The following is a 21,062-nucleotide window of genomic DNA, read 5'->3' as shown; positions in this document are numbered from 1 at the left end:
GTTTAAATTGTGAGTAAATTTTTCTGTATTTACATAAAGACGGAAAGGATCAACTTATGAAACATAAAGGGTGTGCTTTTGAAGTTAGTAATAAGAAATCCAATGTCAATGCTTCAAAAAAATATATCGATAATGATATTAATGTGGAACACACTAAAAATAAGTTTTTTAAACAACTAAAATTTGATTTGTTGAGGGTCAGTCTCACGGTCGCATTGGAGGTTCTTCGTTCTCCTAATGAACTAATGAGTAATGATAATAAAAAGAGATATATATTCATGGAATACTTATTACTTCAATTTTTTTTATATATACCTACACATAATTTTACTAGCTTTTCGCCCGAGACTTCGCTCCCGTAAACGATTCGTAGTGCATTATTTTATTAGTTATTACTAAGTTTCAAGTAAAAGATGTGTTGAAGAGCATTAATACAAAGTTTTAAGTAAAAATCACCATAAAAATATTTTTCTTCTTACAAACATTGTCACCGCCTTTCATCTTCTTAGGGATGGAATCTCGAAAAAAGCTGAAATACCTGTTTCATTATTTGTGTTGAAGAGCATTAGTACGAAGTTCCACGTAAAATTTACAAAAGAAATATTTTTCCCATAGAAACTTAGCCACCACTTTTCACCGCCTTTGGTGTTGAATCTCGGAAAATGTTTAACTACGTGTTTCATTACGCATAAAACCAAGTTCCATATAAAAATTTTAAATAGAAATATTTTTCCTATACAACCTTAACCACCACTGTTCAGCCCCTTGGGGGAAAATGTTTAAATACATGTTTTATTACATGTGTTGAAAAGCATTAATCCCAAGCTTCACGTACAAATTTAAATTTACAGTAGAAATGTTTTTGCTATACGAACTTTACCACCCCTTCTCAACCCCTAGGGGATGAATTTCGAGAAATCCATTCTTAAACGATGCCTCTATTATAAAATCAACATCTCTCTAATTTTTAAATTTCTATATCATTAGTGTTAGCATTGTTTAAGTATATTATAGTTGGACAACCTAATACAAATTTTACTTCGCCTAAATAGTGAGCTTTAGGACAAGGAATCCAGGGGGCGTGGGACAAATTTTTCGTCAACGCGCATTTTCACTATAGTGAGCGAACGTATTAGGTTTATTTTACTCTACTTCAGATGGCGCCATCAAACATTAGCAAAGGCAAACACCCTTCACTCGTCTCTTATACGAGGAGTTATCCATAAATCCATAATTAACATTGTTCCGTAAGGAGTAATGTGTATAGACATATATGTACAAAATAAAAAAATATACTTGACATAAAAAATATGAAGCAACGCGTTTTAAAGTGATACGAAAGAATTGTATTTAAATGAATTTGACGTTATTTTTATTTGACTATATCTGAAGACTGACAGAAACTTTCCAAGGGTTTTTAAACTGGTATAATTGTTTAGTTTTACAAGATTTAGTAAAATTTTGATTCGTGGTGTTAAAAAAATATTAACACAAAATGAAAATATATATTCAATGTAAATAATAGAATGACATAAACTTTCGGCGTTGACATTACAAATAATTACAAGACAGAAAAAAAAACGAATGTTTGTAATATCGGGTTGTTAAAGGCTGCTTTGAAGACAGTTTGTTTCTATGAAAAACAATTGATGAAATCCGACGTTTTGGTAGATTTTGTTCCAAAAATACGAGATAACTAATTGTTTCTTGAACTAGTTTCCGTAACTTTTAAAATTTAAAAAGGATACGCCACTCTGCTGTAATAAAATCTAATATTACATCTGATTTTGTCAACCACATGAATATAATTTACATTAAAATAAGTTACAGACGTTGTTTGAAATGTTTACTATATTTCGAAAACAGGATAAATAAATAAATAAATAAAATGTGCAGTTTATAAACTTCAGAAGTTTAGTATAAAAATAATCATGTTTGAAGCTTTATTTTGTCTGTTCCATTTTATTGGATGTGCTCTGTACTGGGCCCCTCTCGGGATAGAACACCGACATCAATGCACCGACCCAAGGTTCTTCAACCGATGGGATGATTTATTACTTCCGTTATGCTAGCCCTACACACAGTCACACAGTGATCTGGTATTCTGGTTTTCGGATTTTCGGCTAGATTTGCACAGTTAACTCTCTGCGCACTGCACACTGACACAGACACAGAGTATTTTGTTCACGCCAGCATCAAAAATACTACGCCGAAAGCACTTCTTCAAGTGTTAATTTTTTTAAGATATAATATTTGTCAGCGTTTCCAAAATTTTCTTCTTTGCACAGGTCAACTAATTTTTCGTAAATCGCATTTTAAAATTTTTGTTATTGTATTTTTTACTTTTTAATTTTCTAAGGCATGAAAAAATCCCATATAGGTTTCTATGAATTTATTAATGAAATCAACTGATAACTTGCGCGCCATTTTGTGTTAATTAATATCAATAGTGATTATGATAATTTTAATCCAGCTGAATGAAAATCCATCTCCCAAATATTTTACACCGATATAAATTTATTACTTTCTTCGCACGATTTGTAATCCGAAGTCCCCCTCCACATGCAATTTTTCGTCGCCTGAGAACTTGTTTGATCTACAGACCAAACCACACTCAGGCCAATATCGGCTTTAAGCGATTTATTTATAAGTCGACATGCGTTAGAGTTGATCTGATACACATCCACTACGAAGAACTAACCCGTTTCGACCATTGGACTTTACAACGAATAAGTGAACAAAGTTCTTGAACATCTTAACGATTTAATACATAATGTTTCCGAATGACAAAATTTACATTTCAAATTGTATTATCAAATGGTAAAACACTCACCAAAATTTGTCACCAGCAATGAAATGACGCAATCTCCAAATTTTACAATACTATATCCTCCGTTTACGGTTTATGCATCCGTGTTGAGTTTTCACCTTGGACGTCAAGATTTTTGGAAAAAAAAATGAACATTTTCCAATTTATAATGTTATTTAAATTTTAAAAAATAGCATAGTCCTGATCTTGTGATTTATAAATACGCTATTGAGACTTTTCGGCTTTTCGATTTCTGGATTTTTCAACTTTAAATGTCTCAATTTTTCAATATTTCAATTTTGGGCTTTTCCAATTCTTCCATTCTTCAAATTTTCTATTTCTCGATTTTTACTTTTTGGATTTTCAATTTATTGTTAAACTTTAGATTTTTCAATTCTTCGACTGTTTTATACCTTTTTTTCGATGTTTTAATATTTCATTTTTTAAAATTCTAGGTTTTTCGATATCTCGAGTTTTCAGTACTTCTATATTTCAATTTTTCAATTTTTCAAATTTTTTAATTTTAATTTTCGATTTTCCAGTTTTTCTTTTTTTAAAATTTTTCGATTATTCAATTTTTTAATTTCTCAATTTATCGAATTCAGATGTTTCGTTGTTTTGATTGTTCAGTTTCTCAATTTATCAATTTTTCAATTTTTAACTTTCCTTTTCGACTTACGACTCCTCAATTTCTCGATCCTTCGATTTTTCGATTTCTCGATGTCTCAGTTTTTGAATTTTTCGATGTTTCGATTTTTGGATTTCTCGGTTTCTCGATGTTTTTCTTTTGAGCTTCTCAATTTATGGATTTTCAAATTTTTTAATGTTCCGATTTTTCAATTTTTTAAATTGAATTGGATTTCTCGATTCTTAAATTTTGCGATATTTTAATTGTTCAATGTTTTGAATCTTAGATTTTTCGATTTCTCGATTTTTTGACTTCTCAGTTCTTCAGTATTTAAATTTTTCAATGAAAAAATTTTGACGTTAAATGTTCAGTTTTCTGATTTCTCAATTAATCTATTTTTGATTTTCCCACTTCTCAAAGTTTCGATTTTTCAGTTCTACAATTCTTCAATTTTTCGACTTCGCTTTATTGGTTTTTCGATTTCTCAATTTTTGGATATTTCTTTCAGTTTTGATATTTTTCAATACTTCGATTCTTTGATTTTTCGACCTCTAGATTTTTCGATTTTTTATTTTTGGATTTTCAGTTTTTTGTTTTTTATACATTAAATTTTTAAATTTTTCGATTGTTTTATATTTCAATTTTTCAATTTTTCAAGTTTTCCATATTTTAATTTTTAAATTTCTAGATTTTTCGGTTTCTCGATTTTTCAGTTCTTCAGTTCTTCAATTTTTCGATTATTCAGGTTTTTGATTTTTCAATTTTTCGATTTTTTAAGTTTGCGATTTTTCGACTCTGCTTTTTTGACTTTTCTGTTTCTCAATTTTTTAATTTCCTAATTTTTGGATATTCCGTTCAATTTTGTGATTTTTCAGTTTTTCGATTTCTCAATATTAACTTTTCAATTTTTAAATTATTAGTTTTTTCGATTTTCCATTTTTTTTTTATTTTTCGATTTTCCAATTGTTCGATGTTTCGATTTTTGAATTAACCGATTGTTCAATTTCTCGATTTTTAAATTTTAGACTTTCCAATTTTTATTGTTTTGATTTTTTTATGTTTCGATTTCTCGATTTTACAATTTTCCCACATTTGAATTTTTCAGGGCCGGTTTATAGAACAGCGAATTAAATATTTAATCCTCGATTAGTTTAACAGAGGATTAAAATGTGGAATATGAGCCCGTGATTGGTTAAAACATGCGCGTTGCCTCGCAACGGACCTCAGTTAAAAGTTAATCGCGAATTAACTTTAACTTCGCTGTCTATAAATCGGGTCTCAATGTTTTAAATTTTCGATTTCGAGAATTTACTGTGTTACAGTAGTCATCACTAGACAGCGGATTTCTGTCGGGCTACGTCACGATTATAGGTGGGGAGGCGCTGGATCGCCGGCACACAGTAGCAGCGGGTAATAGATAATCACTCAATTTAATCGTCACTTATTCCATAAATACAACTAACGATCTATATTAATCAAACAGCTAAGTAAATGAGAACTGGAATTAACAACAGAGTGCAACGAAGCAGTGTTATTCTAATCTCAAATAAACGAAGTGCAGCCCGTAACTGCAATGAATTCCCATCCCGTACGAGTCGTACCGAGTTTGGCCTTGCCTAGCCCGACAGAAATCCGCTCTCTAGTCATCACTCATCAAGAACGATTATTGCTGTGCGTTCAAATGCCTACATACTGATAAGCACGTACATACAAGACGCATTTAAGACTGTTTTAAGTCTGCTACATTTAATTTTTGCGATTTTAAATTTATTTCTTGATGTCTAAATCGTATATATTTAAATGGTGGTAAATATTTTGTGATAAAATGCATTTTAGTTTCAAAGATAATATGTATTTAGTGATTTGACTACTGTTAATAAAAAAAATACGTAAGATGTTCATACTGAATTAATTTGGTGTTCATAGTTTGATGATAACCCATAGTTATTCTGGAGGCAAACTAGATAACTTGTTACATATTAATTAAAGTAGTGGTCGTTTAATTTTGTGCCTTTAAAGTGGTGGACGAAGGGACGCATATATGTTAGCCATGCAGTTCATGGACAATATACTGCGATAATATTAAATTTTTGTTACCTTAACCTTTATTTGTTTTTGTGCAAATATACGTGCTACCACATACAGGAAACAGGTATGCACTACATATAAATATATTACATATATATGTAAAGTCTTCAACACGTACGTTCGCTTATTTTGTGACTGCTCCCCGTACAACGTACTCACTAATACGTCCGTTTACTACCTTATCGACATCACGTGCTTACAGACTATTTTTACCTCCTTTCGTAAGGTACCGCCACTTCACAGTGAAGCGAGTGAGATGAAAAATATATGTTCATTCTTTTCTACCTGGGAAAGTGATTCTCCGTATAGGTTGTCCAACTATAATATACTTAAACAATGGTGTTAGTGTTTCACTCGGTTTATAAAAATTTCAGTGCTTATATCTCATTTATTTTTCAGCCGATTTTTTTCCAATTTTGTATTTACGTTTGTTGAAGGGTGCAGATTCCGTTTTATGTAAAAAATTTATTGGTTGTTGCAATCTTTAATTTTAAATCTATTATTTCACGTGAGATGGTTGAAAATTTTGAAAAAAATCAAGTATTACGTTGAAATAAAGTATTCCGTGAAGAAACCTTCGGAATAATTTAACCCTCTTTGAGAAATCTGCTCTTGAAGTGACGTAAAAAACGATTTTAATTAATACGCTGAAAACAAATTTATCTATGAAATCATGTGCATGTTTTTTCTTTAAAACTTTTGGAACAACTAATTTTTTCACACTTTTGTTACTTTAGCCATTTCAACTTTGTGCTTCTTTTAAAATGTCTGAAATTTCAGTTTTTTTTGAGAAGAGAGAAATTATGTGTATGGAGAATGCGCTGAAGAATTCCTGGTTCGATTCGAGTTCTGAGGCAGCAGTTTTAAATGAAGTGAATGAAAATCCAAACATTAGTATAAGATTTTTGGTGAGACAATTAGAAATTCTAGTTTCAGTTACCATTCAGCGTATTTTAGAAAAGAATGAATATCATCCGTACATAAATTTCATTGCACCAAAAAGTCTCGGAAGCAGATAAGAAAAATTGGTCTAAAGAGTTTAGACAGTACTTCGCTCGCTGTCGGAAACTTGACGACTGCATGCTTATTGTGTTTTTTTTCTCATTACATTTTTGTAGTGGGAATTTAAAAAAAAATGTGATGACGTCATCAACATTTTTGCAAGGACACGTATATCAGTTGGGATAGATGTAGTGTAATACTAAGAATAAAATTATTATATTCTCAAATTTTCGGGAAAATGAATTGGGTCGTTTTGAATATTGATTTGTAATAATCAATAAAATAACGAAACAATTTACTCACGTATACGTATCAGAGGCAACTGAAAATCGTGTTTGTATAAACATTCTTAATTTAAGATGACAGGCGTAACAGCATACGTGAGAGTCAAACAGAGAAACTGTAAACAAAACGACCATCGGTTTTATTGCTTCGACTTCCGCTTATTATATAAAACATTGGGTTTTATTTTAATTCTTGACGGTGAAATTCACAATTGGTTGATTATAAACATGTCTATTTCACATTCGCGGAACCAAGTGAACGCATAAAACAAATGCAGGTCTGTAATGTTAAAGTCGATGTAAATAAGCGTGCTACCCTTATGTTTCAACCGAGTTTTTCCTTTAACAAATTTTGTGTCTACCAAATTGGGTTGGTTGGGGTGTAATACTAATAATAAGTGTTGCCTTTAATTTAATCAATAAAATAAATTGACTTCATTAATTTTTTTGAACCACCTCTTAAGAAAATCTAAAAAATATGAATGGAATGATAAATCACAAGTACAAACTCATCATATTTTTTGCATTTTAGATAGGATTTATTCAGCAAAATTTAAGGGTGACGTCATCAATTTTTTTAGGAGGGATGAACAAATGCATTTTGAACAAAAGTTTACCATGCTTATAATAGCTTTAAAATATTCCCAAGATTTCAAAGCATTCGGTTTTGTAATTCCTGATTAAATCGATAAAATAAATTCACGCCTTCATTAATTTTTTTGAGTCACCCTGCATATGCAAATCCAAAAATATGAATGGAATGATAAATCACAAGTACAGACTCATCATATTTTGTACATTTTAGATACGATTTATTCGGCAAACTTTTGAGCTGACGTCATCAGTTTTTTGTAGAAGATAACCAAATATATTTTGACTAAAAATTTATTATGCTCTTTATAAACTTAAAACATCTGCAAGATTTCAAAGCACTCGGTTTTGTAGTTCCTGATTAAATCAATAAAATAAATTTACGCATTCATTAATTTTTTTGAGTCACCCTATATATGCAAATCGAACAAATTTGAATGGAATGATAAATCACAAGAAGAGACTCACCATATTTTGTACATTTTAGATAGGATTTATTCAGCAAAATTTTGTGGTGACGTCATACATTTTTTAGGGGGGACGACCAAATACGTTTTGATAAAAAATTTACCATGCTTATGATAATTTTAAAATATCTTCAAGATTTCGAAGCATTCGGTTTTGTAGTTCCTGAGTAAATCAGTAAAATAAATTTACGCTTTCATTTATTTTCTTGAATCACCCTGTATATGCAAATCCAAAAAATATGAATGGAGTGATAGATCACAAGTACAGACTGATCATATTTTGTACATTTTAGATATGATTTATTCGGCAAATTTTCGAGCTGACGTCATCAAGTTTTTGGAGGGGATAAGCAAATATATTTTGACTAAACATTTATTATGCTCTTTATGACCTTAAAACATCTGCAAGATTTCAGAGCATTCGGTTTTGTAGTTCCTGATTAAATCAATAAAATATATTTACGCATTCATTAATTTTTTTGAGTCACCCTGTATATGCAAATCCAAAAAATATGAATGGAGTGATAGATCACAAGTACAGGCTCATCATATTTTGTACATTTTAGATATGATTTATTCCACAAACTTTTGAGCTGACGTCATCAAGTTTTTGGAGGGGATAAGCAAATATTTTTTGACTAAAGATTTATGATGCTCTTTATAGCCTTAAAACATCTGCAACATTTCAAAGCATTCTGGTTAGCAGATTAAAAATTAAATTTCAAAATGTTGTTTTATAATTTTGATTTTTTTTCCAAAAATCTGGACGTTTCGGGTGAAAAGTCGATTCAGAGTTGTAAACTACATGTGTAGGACTATGTTATTTTATACAATTGAAAACCCATTTACTATGTACAATTTTGAAGTGACGTCATCGCATTAGTGGTGGGGATGATTAGACAAATTTTGGTTAGCGTTTTACCATCTACATGATATTCTTAATATAAGTACAAAATTTCACAACAATCGGTCGAGTACTTTCGGAGATTATCTGTCTAATAAAAATCCGGGACAACAGACGGACAGACGGACAGACGGACAGACAGACGGAAATGGGAGACCTATTTCTTCGTCTTTTAGGGGTCATGAAAGATCGAGAAAACGTAAAAGTAGAGAGTCGGCCGACGGACTCGATTACAATACTTCCTTTGCTTACGCTCGGGAAGTAAAAACAGAAAAAACTTCTGTAGAAATAAGTAAAGAATCATTTTTCAATATTATTTTCGGATAAGTCTTCTTATAGAAGTAATAGGTACTGAACCGTCACATGCACTACTGGTCAGCTACAAGTCTTTCTCCACTACCTCACCTGAAATGACAACGACCAAAAAAGAATCCTAAATAAAAAATCTTAGGTGAAACACTCGGTATATAGATTGAGAATTAAGCCCACATTAGTCAGTTAGTACTAAACGATAGTGGAAAGTGATAATGATAAAATTGTTCTTTATGTTATCGTCAAACAACTGGAGATACTGCAGTTTCTTTTTTTATTTTGAATCGAATTTTAAGAATCTTGTTATAGTATCAAATCATGTATATTGTATATCATGTTTTTTGTTTGTATTTTATTCTGAGTATCAAACCCGTTAACAATTTTGTTTCGAAAAAGTAACCAAGCCTAGTACGCGTATTTTACAACGAGCACGACGTTATATTATTATATTTCATACAACATAATAATGAATATATTTGAATTTCTGTTACGGTTTTGTATAGCATCATCAAGTCAATATTTCGGTAGTCCAGTTATTTTAGAAGTTTTAAAACCCATTCTCCGGAATAATTCCTACCAGTGACTATGTATTTAACTCTATACTCACTGTTCCTACTGAGCTGAATTTTTGTATACACCTTTATTACGGTGTTTTACTGAAACATCTACATGGATATCGCGCCGGCTAAAAGTTACAGAAGGTGAAAGGTCACGAAAATTGGTTTTTCGCAAATATCTCGCGTCCTATTGCTCGGAGGTCGAATAAGGTTTTATGAAAATTGTTCACCGTCCAATTTTCTATAAAATAGGTCTGTTGCAATTTTTTGTTTGGCTAACTGTTTTTGTAAAACTTGTAAAAACTTTCTAACAGTAACATATCACGTCTTATCACCTCTTTTTACTTACTCGTTAGGAATGTCAATGTAATAAAAATACATATATTGAAAATGACTTCCAGACAATATCAACGTTTTACGTCCCCCTTGAATCCAAAATCGACCTGTTCGAGCATTTTTCACATAATCAAGTACGGTTCCATCTGTTTCATTATTTTGGGCCACCCTATATGTACGTAACAGACATAGTGGCGACCAAAGGTAGCGACCATAATCTACTACTCCTATACAGTACACTTTTTAGAAATTCCATAAAAACGGTGTTCACAGTCAAAAAGAGATGAAAGATATTGTTTTCTGTCTCTCTCACTAGCAATCGTCTTTGCGCATGGACACAAAGCAACCGCGGTCAATTGGAATGATTTCCACGTGATCAAAATATAATAATCTTTCAATCAAAAGAAATTTTCACTTTGCACGTTTAAAGAATGTCATTCCTAATGGTTTACATTTTAAAAACTTATTGAAGTATCACAATGCATGCCGGAGATATCGACATCCAGTTATGAAAATGACGATAGAAAATACTTGACATATTTAGTTTGAAAATTTCTTGAAGAACAAATATTTTAAATTACACTGTCGCAGCGAAATTATGACAATGTGTCATTCTATAAGAATAAATTTATGTTAACTGGTTTTATTCTCTTATTTTCCTTAACTAAGTTTATTCTAATTTTCACTGGAATAATTTTCTGATTGTATACGGTTGAAATTACCATTATAGCTAATTTAAAAAATTGGTCGAAGGTCGAATGTCATTTCGACAGAAATGACCCGTCAATGAAGTACAGTACTATGAATTCAGATTTTTGAAAAATTATAAGATTTGATTTCTGCGAAAGATACGAGTATGTATGTAATGTTCAAGTAAGGCTAAAGAAATGTGTTACGCTTAACATTTTTCCAAGGACACGTATATCATTTTGGATAGATGCAGTGAAATAACAATAATAATTCCAAAATTTTCGGGAAGGTAGGAGTGAGTTGTTCTTGATTTATTTAATCAATGTAATAAATTACCTCATTCCTTATTTTTTTTTAAGTCACTTGTATAAGTAATTCTAAAAATTATGAGTGCATTGATAAAGCACTGATTCAATATTTTGCATATTTCAGAGATAATTTACTCAGCAAAATCTTGAGATGTCATCAATTTTTATAAAGGAATAAATTGTGATTAACGATTTACCATCCATACGATAACCTTAAAACGTTTGGAAGGCCATTTGGTGTTGCAGTTTAAAAGTTGTTATACAATTTTTATTTTTTTCCAAAAACCTAGACGTCTATGGTGAAAATTCAATATGGATTCATACACTACTTAAGCAGGAAATTGTAAAACTAATTTGTTGTAAATTTTCAAAATCGTCACACAGACAGACGGACGGACGATAAACAAACAGACGGAAACAGGAGACCCATTTTTTCTTACTCTAGGGGTTATGACAACATGAAACTGGCAACTCGCCCGATGGGCTCGATTACTAACTTCTTTATCTTATGCCCAGGAAATAAAAAACGCGCTTGAGTGTGATATAAAATGGTGCCTTTGGCCAGACTTATTCTTATCTTATTCTTCAGGGTCTCTACAAATAGGTACCATAAGGCAAAACAATACTATAAACCAGAATAATCATACTAGGTCTTCATACCCAATAATTAGGCAGATAGTATTTGAAGTATCTTTTGTAAAATATTTGAAATTTTCGACTATCTTATTTTACCCTTGACTGTATGATTTTTTTAACGTTAAGGAATTTTTTTTGTTCTTTTAAGTAGGTATTTAGAAAAGTGTTTCATTTTCGTATTAATAAAGCTTCTGTTTTTTATTTAGTCAAAAATGCATTTGTGTGTTAACTTATTTTTATATCCTTAGAGTATTTAGAAATGTATTTTATTATTGACGACAGATATTCTTAAGCAAAAAAAATGCTATAATATTTTTTTCCACATTACTACGATTGTTTAAGCATATACAGGGTGAATCACTACGCGCATGGTCTTTGATATCTCTTTAATTTATTAGAGATATCGTGTTAGCTAAAAATAATGGGGTTTGCAGAATTTTAACATCTCTATCTGTTCTCAAGATACTAGACCACGGAGTTTTAGCTGAGCGACCCTCTATATAATGTACTTAAACAATGGTATATGGTGCTATATTTAGTTTCAATGCCATTCAACTGGTTTTTACAAAGGTATGAATTAAATATTAACAAATCTATTATAACAACCATAAAAATAACAATTTTATTATTTAGAATGGGTCATTAAACACCCGCTCTTCATTAATTATGAGAAATAGAAAAGAAAAGGCAAATATTAAAGTTGTTTGAGCACCATATATTAAAATCATTTTCAACTATACATACCTTTAAGGCGTTAAATTTTTTCAAATGGAATATCCCATATATTTTTACATATTCTGATTGATCTCTTCTTATGTTTTATAACAGTTTATGTTTGAAAATCCAACGTTATTTAAATTTTCTTGAAATTTAGCAATGAAATGGTTCAGAAAAATCGCAGTACGCAGTACGTTTGTTTTTAAAATCTATGTTATAATATTTTGTGGTAAGATCAATGTAGGTATGCGTTTTGTTATGATTCAAAATAAAATTGAGCTTTAATATACAAAGTGTTTATATGTATATGTTTTTATTATTATATTTTATTAAATATCGATATTTCAATTTTTTCCTATAGAACACCTGTATTTTGTTATAACATTTTACTCTGTCTTTTGTTCCTTTTCTTTTTTGTTAATTATTTTTTTACTTTTTTGAGAGACACACCGATACATTTGAAAGTACGATAACAAAAAATAGAGTAAGGTGCACTATTTGAGAAAACTGAAATATCCATGGACTGTAGTAAATTGTACAGGGTTTCTATAAATGATTATAGGGTCGCAGTAGGTCATGTAAACGTGCCGCCTCTCCGATTTAACTGTACCGAGATCCGTACTAAGTGCCCAAGGACGCATGACAAAGATCACACATGGACCATACACACATGTGTATAACTGGTTGCCTAAACGCTTCACATGTTTTAAAAAAATCAAACTAATTCATTACGATAAAAAGAGACAAATTTATTGCGGTTTAACATCACAGTAAATGTTGAAAATGCTCATCATTCTGTTCAACGCACATGTTCACTCTCTTTTTAATTTCAAAAATGTTCTGTAACATCCTTTCGTCAATACTTTGGACCCGTTGTTCAAATCATCAACAATTTCCTCAGATGAAAAAGTCTTCCACGAACTTTTTCTTTGTTCATACTGCCAGTTCGAACAAATCTGTTGATTACATCTCTAATGTGGGCCTTTAGCGATATTTCTTGAATTATTAAATCACAGTATTTGGCCAGATATTCTTGCTTACAAGCGGTTACAGGATACAGCCACTCTTTGTTTCTGAAGTCCCATTACGATAACAAGGCATAAAGATGAAAGAAGTATCTAGTTCAACAGAGTAAACCATTTTCACAGTCTTCGCTTTCTAGCACGAAAACACAATTTTCGTACGCAACCACCAAGAGGTTTGAAAACGATTGTTTTGTTGTTTTGAGCTTGAATCAATGAAAATTACTGTAATTCGCACTCGAAAAACGTTAAAACAATAAAAACGATGCTTTTAAATGACAGGTTACAAGGTTACAAATGACATTAGACATTAATGTGACAAGTGAGAACTGTCATAATGAAGCATAATCATTAATCACGGACATAATTTCAGCGAGGCGGGATTTTTGAAATCCATGGCCAACTACGTCCTTAGAATCATTTATAAAAGCCCTGTATAACATTCATTTTTGAAAAACTAGTCAATGAAAAATTTCTACTGGATTAAAATAAAGTTTTCAAGTGCTGAATGGGGCGAATAAAAGGCACACGATATGTGTCGAAGGCTAGTCAGTAAATAAAGAAATTTGGAAGAATGTTAACCTGGTAAAATTAGCCAAAAATTGGAATGTCGACATAAACATTGTGAGGTTAGTGTGTTACTTTTTTACCTGTATTTTGCTACAATGTTCAGGGTTGCCGAATCAAGAACAGTGTAATTTTTCCTGGAATTTTGAAAGTACTATATTCAGTGAAAAAAATTATGTGTTCAGCCCTAAATTTTGATAATTTCATAGTCTACAGAGATGGCCAGTCGATTTCAAATGAGTTATATATTTCGAATTGATTATTTCAGTACTTTTCGTATGCAGTTATACCTACTACCAAAGTGGTTCATTTTTTATAAGCAGCAATTTATAATCGTGAGTTAGTTAATACAAATATGGGGACACGAGAGTAATTATAAAAGGCATTGATAAATGCGTGTTCTTAATTGTAACTGTGTTTTAACAAAGGTAAGCGACAATTACAGTCACAAAACAAATTAATAAACCTATCATCCATTTTACAACTTTCAATTGATTACAGAAACAACAGTTGCGTGTTCGTAATATATTGTCACAGCGATATAAACAATGAAAAGTTGACCTGGATAAAATGCACTTGCACTAACTAAATCTTTGTTTTCCATCCGTTGAACTGTCATAGCGTCAGTGATGAATCACCTATCGTGCATTGTTTGTGTTGTTGCGGCCTGACAACACTCGCAACATTGTACATATAGTAGGCTTTCCATATATACACACTACACACATATATATCGTCTCTTCTCTACTGCACATGGACAGGCTTTGGGATTCACTCAACTTGATTAAATAAATTACACAAAGCCAACTTCGCTCGCTAATAGTTCTCCACAAATTTCGCCCAAGATAATAGCCACAAAACAATTATTAGGTTAAGTCTGGTGTAGGACCGGTCGTCACAACCCAAATGCTAACTTCATTTCCTTACTGCATGCTCATCTATTTCATTTAATAAAATTGTCAACCAAAAATTTATTCTGCCATTTCAGCAACACGAAATTTCTCTCCACTTAGGTGTTTCAACTTCTGTTGTGATCCTGCGATCATTTTCAGTTTGCAAAATTTGACTGTGTCATAGTTAAATTATGCGCACTGAAAATACATTACCTTTAACGCTTAAAATGAAATGTTAAAGCATCGTGTATAGATAATTAATTTTTTCTAGAATCATAATCTAAGTGGAAATTCAGATTTATAGTGAGATTACTGTATGGACCAAGAAAAAATGTAGTTTATGCTCTGCTTGTAATTTATCGAAAACAGGCAATACGCATCAAATAGAATGTATTAGAAATTATACTTATGCTGTTTAAACTGTTTACTTGCGTTACAATAATACCATCGATATTTATATAGGAGGATATTTTTTTCTTAATTTTAAAATTTGAATAATCACATTTTCAAAAATATTAGTCGTATTAGAACTTAGAAATTTACAATAATAGCTCAAATTTATATAGCCATATCGCTAAAATCGATTAAAATGGTTAACTGCTCAAAGAGGTCATATTGTAGGTTTTATACAAGGTTGCTAAAAAGTATGGAAGCAGTTGAATATCGCGGGAACGGTTTGTTGGATCTTACTGAAATTTGGGTTATACTTAAAAATACTGAACTCTATTTTATGTATTTTTTTTTAACTTTAAACTTCGTTTGTTTTCAAGATGCAAGGCTAACTTGATTTTTTTTAATACCACCATTAGTCAAATCGGCATTTTTTGAATAGAATTCAAAATTATAACACATGTATACACTTTTTTTGAACTAAACAGCAAATAAAAGAATAAATTTTAAAATAGAAAATTGTAGTTAACTTTGAAAATACTGTCATCGATTTGTCAGTGTGTATTGAAATGCAAACTTCTGTTGCACTATGTGTCCAAAAATTAAGAAAATAATATGATTGTTTAAAAAAAATGTTTGATGACCTTATTACAGCTATACAAGTCGTTTAATTAATTGAAAATGAAACTTTTAAGATGTTTTATAGAACTGTTATTGCTATCAGTTTATACGAATAATAACATTTTATATCATTTGGAGCGTTACTTTGTGTCTACATCTGCGCAACAGCTTAGACTGTTTGTTAATTAAGTATAAGAAATTTAATTTGAATTAGAATTTTTTAAATATAGCACGATTAGTTGCAGTAATTGCTGTAATATGTCCGATGCTCCAATGGTATTTAAAACTCACTGAGTTTGGACAGTTTGCCATCTGTTGGGGATAATTTACAAAGACTGACACTTACCTGTAACAATTAGTTGAACGGATAAAGCGTTTCTAAGGGAATCCAACCTTCGTGTGAGATCTCTACTGTGGGATACACATCTGTATTCGCCGGCTTCTTGGTAAAGGACCTTATCCAGCCTTAATTCCTGCGATGCTCCCATGGGCTCTAGCCGACCAGTGCCTGCTTCTACGCGTGTCCAACAGCCAGATGTGCCTAAATAAACAAAGAAGATAGTTCTTTGTTCGTCTGCGATAATTTCAAGAGGAACGAGGGAATCCGTACGAGTCAAGGATCTCGAAGTTTGCGAAAGTAGGTTGCACTGTTGCTTGTAGGATGAACAAATTGATTTTATGCGGCGAATTGACGAAGACAGGACTGATATCGAAAAGTTATGTGTAAGGAAATCGCACGCAAACTTTAGGCGATATTCAAAGGAAAAAGTTAGAAAACCGCAAATGGCAACAGATTCCATTCAGGCGGCGGCTACGTTAGTTGAACTATAAACAAGACCTGTAAAGTAAAGCCATCAGAAACTTTATATTTCAGCTTGTTTACATATGCATGCCGCTACAAGAAGTTAAGTGGTTCTGCAGAATTCGCTCCTTTTTACAATATAATCGCAATCCTTTCCCTGTCGTTATATATGCATAGAGTTCTTAAGAAAGCAATGCAGAGTGTTTCTGAAATACGGTTCTATTTAAAATTTTCCTTTTGTACTATTATTGTTATTGCGGGGTTAAGGGATTGATCCTGCACCAAAGACCTTTAACTAAATCCCTGCATACTAAGCAGAAAGCCACTGAAACAAATTAGTTCTCTAAGCCTTTTTAACGCAGGCCGCCAAAATCTTCCACTAACAAATCGCATGGCGATTCCAAACTAATTAACATTAACGACAATTTTCTCCACAGCAATAACATAAATGTAACATCAAATGCGTAGTAATTACACTCTGAATTAATTTATACGAGTGTGTTCCTACCAGATGTTAGCTTTCATCTTTTATTAAGAGATTCAAAAGGTAATTTACAGATTTATCTAATATGCGAAAACAACTGTTATATACCTTCACGTTTATTTACATTTATGTTACTAATGTTGAATATTTTTAAAAAACAAACTAGCTTTACAATAATAACTTTTTTGCAAAAACCAGTGCGCAACCCACATATTAAATACAATTAATTTTATACTTATTACGAAATTTTGGAGTGAAAAAGACACCAGGTAAATTGTTTACAGAGTAAAGAAAACACAATTTAAAACGGCAAAACATCAATAAGATCTGGTCAAATAACAACTGATACTTGTAAAAAAGCGTTTAATAAAACCCTGGCAAAGTTTCATTTTCCTGAGAGTATTTCACTCTAGAAATATTTTATTATTGATAATGATCTAAATGCTAAGACGAATTTTAATTAAACTTCTTCAATATTATCTGAGACACTTAAGCAGCACCCTAAATACTCAAGGTAAATTGTTTCAACTTTCGGCATAATTAACGTTTTCAGAAGCGAATTGGCTTGGAATTTACTTTACTGGCAGGGAAAAATATGCAGATTTTTTTCAATTTACAAAGAAAATTACGTTATTATGCTTTTAAATTTTAAAGAGCTTTTTAAGAATCAGTTACCTGGGGGACAAGCGAGTTGAACCGCTCCTCCTAGTGCCACCTCTACTTGTCGTCCTGTGGAGCTTAATTCTCCAATGTCAAAATCGGGTTCTTGAGTGACCTCCATGTCATCTAAAATTATTACTTTCAGTTGTAAATTATTACTTAAACTTTCATTAAAAACGTGTAACCAACAAAAACTGTCCTCTAATTGATGCTGCTTTTTTCGATGCCTTTCTCATAATAATGAGTGAGTAGCAGATGATGAGAAGGACAGCTTGCTTGTTCAGTGCCAATTTAAGGGCGTTTTTTGTTGATTAGAACATGTCTTAAATATTAGCCGGAAAAATTGGCACGTTCCGTAGAAATAACAAGGTATCCTGGGACATGTGAAAATGTGTGCTAGGTAAAAATAATAGATTTAAGATATAATAAGATAAAGGAACACTAATATAAATATATTATAGGAGTATGACAAATTCCTAATATGCAGGGAGAGGAACGTAACTAATGTGTCAGGGAAAGTAAGAATGAAAGCAGTAACTTTTGCATTCTTAATGTGGCACTAGTTACGCATACAGTGAAATACACATTCTGTCAAAAAAATTACCAAAATTTATGCGTGAACTGGAGGAACAAGTTTTGCGTCATCTATTGTTTCCCCTTCTTTTTAGTTTCCTATTAAAATGTAGGGTTACTGAATAATATTAGCCTTGCTGATGCGGGCTGGGACACTGGTTTTTATTTGGCAAGAAAAATATCAAATAGAACTCGATTTCTGCAGTACCGTCAAAAAAGATTACAGTATTTTAAGCATGCAACAAAATAATCATTTTTCTACAATAAAGTAATGAATATTCAGATTCACAAGTACATGCATTGTGCTCTTGGTCCTTTGATCAATTCAGTAAAGCAAATCTACTCTTGGGTATAAGGGTTTTCTAAATAATCTATTACAGAGATAGTGTTTTGAGAGGAACAAAATAATGGAAAATTTAATAGAAACTCACAGTGCATAGTCGATAGATAACGCCCTTATCCAAAGTGGTATTGATAGCAAGTTGAATTTCGTAACTACAGTCCGGTTGGCAAAGTTAATATGATTCTCTAACCCTATTTAATTTTCCGTGGTTCTGTTATTTGTTTTTACTTAGCTTTTGATCTATGTGTTAGATTCCTTGTTATTATTTCAAAAAGTAGAAATAATTTATTTTGCAGTTTCTTTACGTCATTGAGGAAAATGCAAGAAAGAGAGAAGCAAATATTAGCTTACCACTTTTTTACCTACTGTTTGTACTGATTTATATTTGAAATTTTTGAACATGACTGAAAAAATATTTGTATAAAAATAATACAGATCGTTTCTTTTATTTCAGTTAAAAATATGGGAAGTCCATAAATGTTGTGAAAGGCGAAGGCGCGTAGTTTCCTTTAAACGAAAATTTGAACTACGCATTGAAATTTGTATGGAGCAAGTAGATGACGGTATATAGTTTCCAAATATTGTTGTATACACGGGCCAAGGCTTATATAAGAGAGTAAAATACGCAGAGATGCAAAATATGTTAAAAGGGAGATCAATCGTTGTCGCCCCCTATATTAACATACTAGATGGAAACGCATATGAAGATAATAGAGAAATAGAATTTTGGGTTTCTCATAGAAAATTTTAATTGTCTCACAAGAAAACAACGAAGTTTTGAGATCGGCGGAAGAAAATGTAGATTTACTCTCCATCAACTTTATTTTCAAATGCTAAAAGAAATTACTTCAAATATTTCATTTATAATATGAAATTGTTTGCTTTCATCGCACTTAAAGAAGAATAGCTGCAGTATGATGGAAAAATCTGGAAATTATATCCACTTTTCTAAATAACACTTTAAAAGAAATACATGATGCCATTATTGACGAAGACTATTTTTTCCACAAATCAATTTGGGAAAAAGCGTTGAAGGGAAAGGTAGTCAATGTGTCTGTCAGTGCTTAATCCAAATCCAGAAATACGAAATTATTTTAAAATGGGAGAGAAAAAAGTATGGCGTAAAGATCCCAAAGTCTGTTTCTGTTTCCAGAACGTTCCAAATACGAAAAAATTGTACTCAAGAGCATCAAAAATGAGCTTTGCAGGGTAGCAATTTACCCATGTTATTAATTAGTAGTTTCAGTTCCAATATGTATAGCAAATTCGGACTTGAGTTGCTGTTAAGATCTCAGCTGTGTCGAAACTCTAGTGATACTCAGCATCAAGTTTGAGTCTTTGTAGTTCAATATTAGTCAACATCTACACAAGTGTGTGGCAAGAGGTAGACAGGCGAGAACTCCTTTTAGACGTATTTACATGACTTACTCCATTAACCTATAACTAGAAACTGAGAAAACTATTTCTAGATTTGAAGTCATAGCATGTTATGACTGCTATATAATTATATAACTATATATATATAAAGTGAAAGAAAAGAAAATGTAGAAAACGACAAATCTATCTCGCTAAAGAAGCGAAACAAAATAAGATTTCGTTGCAAGATCAAGTAGACGGTACTAATGAATTTGGCAAATTCATTACATGATATTAATGCATAACTTCTACATTCTCTTCCAAAGAAGAGCAAATACACCGGAAGGTGAATTATGAAGACTTCGCAGGATGAAACGTTTCATTGCAGATAAGAAAAAAAAATATATTTAGTTACCAAACTTTACTGAACTGAAGTCAGATTTGTTTATAAATGCGAACGGAAACATAGGTAAATCTTTTTTCTTTACAACGCAAAAACTACAGTTGCAATTAAAACTCAAAGCGCATTTATTTTTGCCAAAAGTAACACATTTGTAATAAAAATCAAATAGACAATATAACCTTAATTCGTTCGATTTTTGAAAGTTTGTCTTCGATCGTCGCATTTTCAACCCAAATTTTCAAATTAATGGTACTCCGACAAGACGAAAATTCTATCAGACAAGTCTTTAGTCGTGTTTTTTTATTACTCTCTCGGTAGTATTCCCGAACGAAATTAACATGGTGAAATTTTCAGCGATTAATGTTTTCGTCTGAAACTAATTAACATGTAACACATGAAATCAATTTCCACTTTTGCTGGAGTATTTTTTATTTTTATGTAATTATAAAGTGAGCCGATTTCACTCATCGCTAGTCTGCTTATGCAACTGTATTAAATTTGCTGATCAAAAGATTTATTTTCTTCCCTTGGGTATCTGATGATGAGGCTAGACGTGTGAAAAGAGATTTATGAACTAGATTTTTCCTGATCTCTGTAAGTAACAAATAAAAACATTTGC

The 21,062-nt window shown here is 31.5% G+C and overlaps 1 protein-coding gene across 2 annotated transcripts in view; it reads right to left on the bottom strand.

The window, feature by feature from the left end:
* Positions 1-21,062, bottom strand: part of LOC135135394 (hemicentin-1) — a 454,269-nt gene that overhangs the window by 67,646 nt on the left and 365,561 nt on the right. Inside the window, exons 6-7 of one of the 2 annotated variants that reach the window (XM_064064429.1) lie at positions 17,784-17,894; positions 16,169-16,363 (exon numbers count right to left, since the gene is read on the bottom strand). In XM_064064429.1, the coding sequence (XP_063920499.1) occupies positions 16,169-16,363; positions 17,784-17,894 (306 nt within the window). The remainder of the gene's footprint in view (positions 1-16,168; positions 16,364-17,783; positions 17,895-21,062) is intronic. The other variant, XM_064064430.1, reaches the window with a different exon arrangement.

This window comes from Zophobas morio, unplaced genomic scaffold (assembly GCF_036711695.1).
Source record: "Zophobas morio isolate AGI-343-1 ecotype UQ-CSIRO unplaced genomic scaffold, CSIRO_AGI_Zmor_V1 ptg000024l, whole genome shotgun sequence".
In the NCBI taxonomy this organism is placed as follows: Eukaryota; Metazoa; Arthropoda; class Insecta; order Coleoptera; family Tenebrionidae; genus Zophobas; species Zophobas morio.
This window is presented reverse-complemented; position numbering and strand designations above follow the sequence as displayed.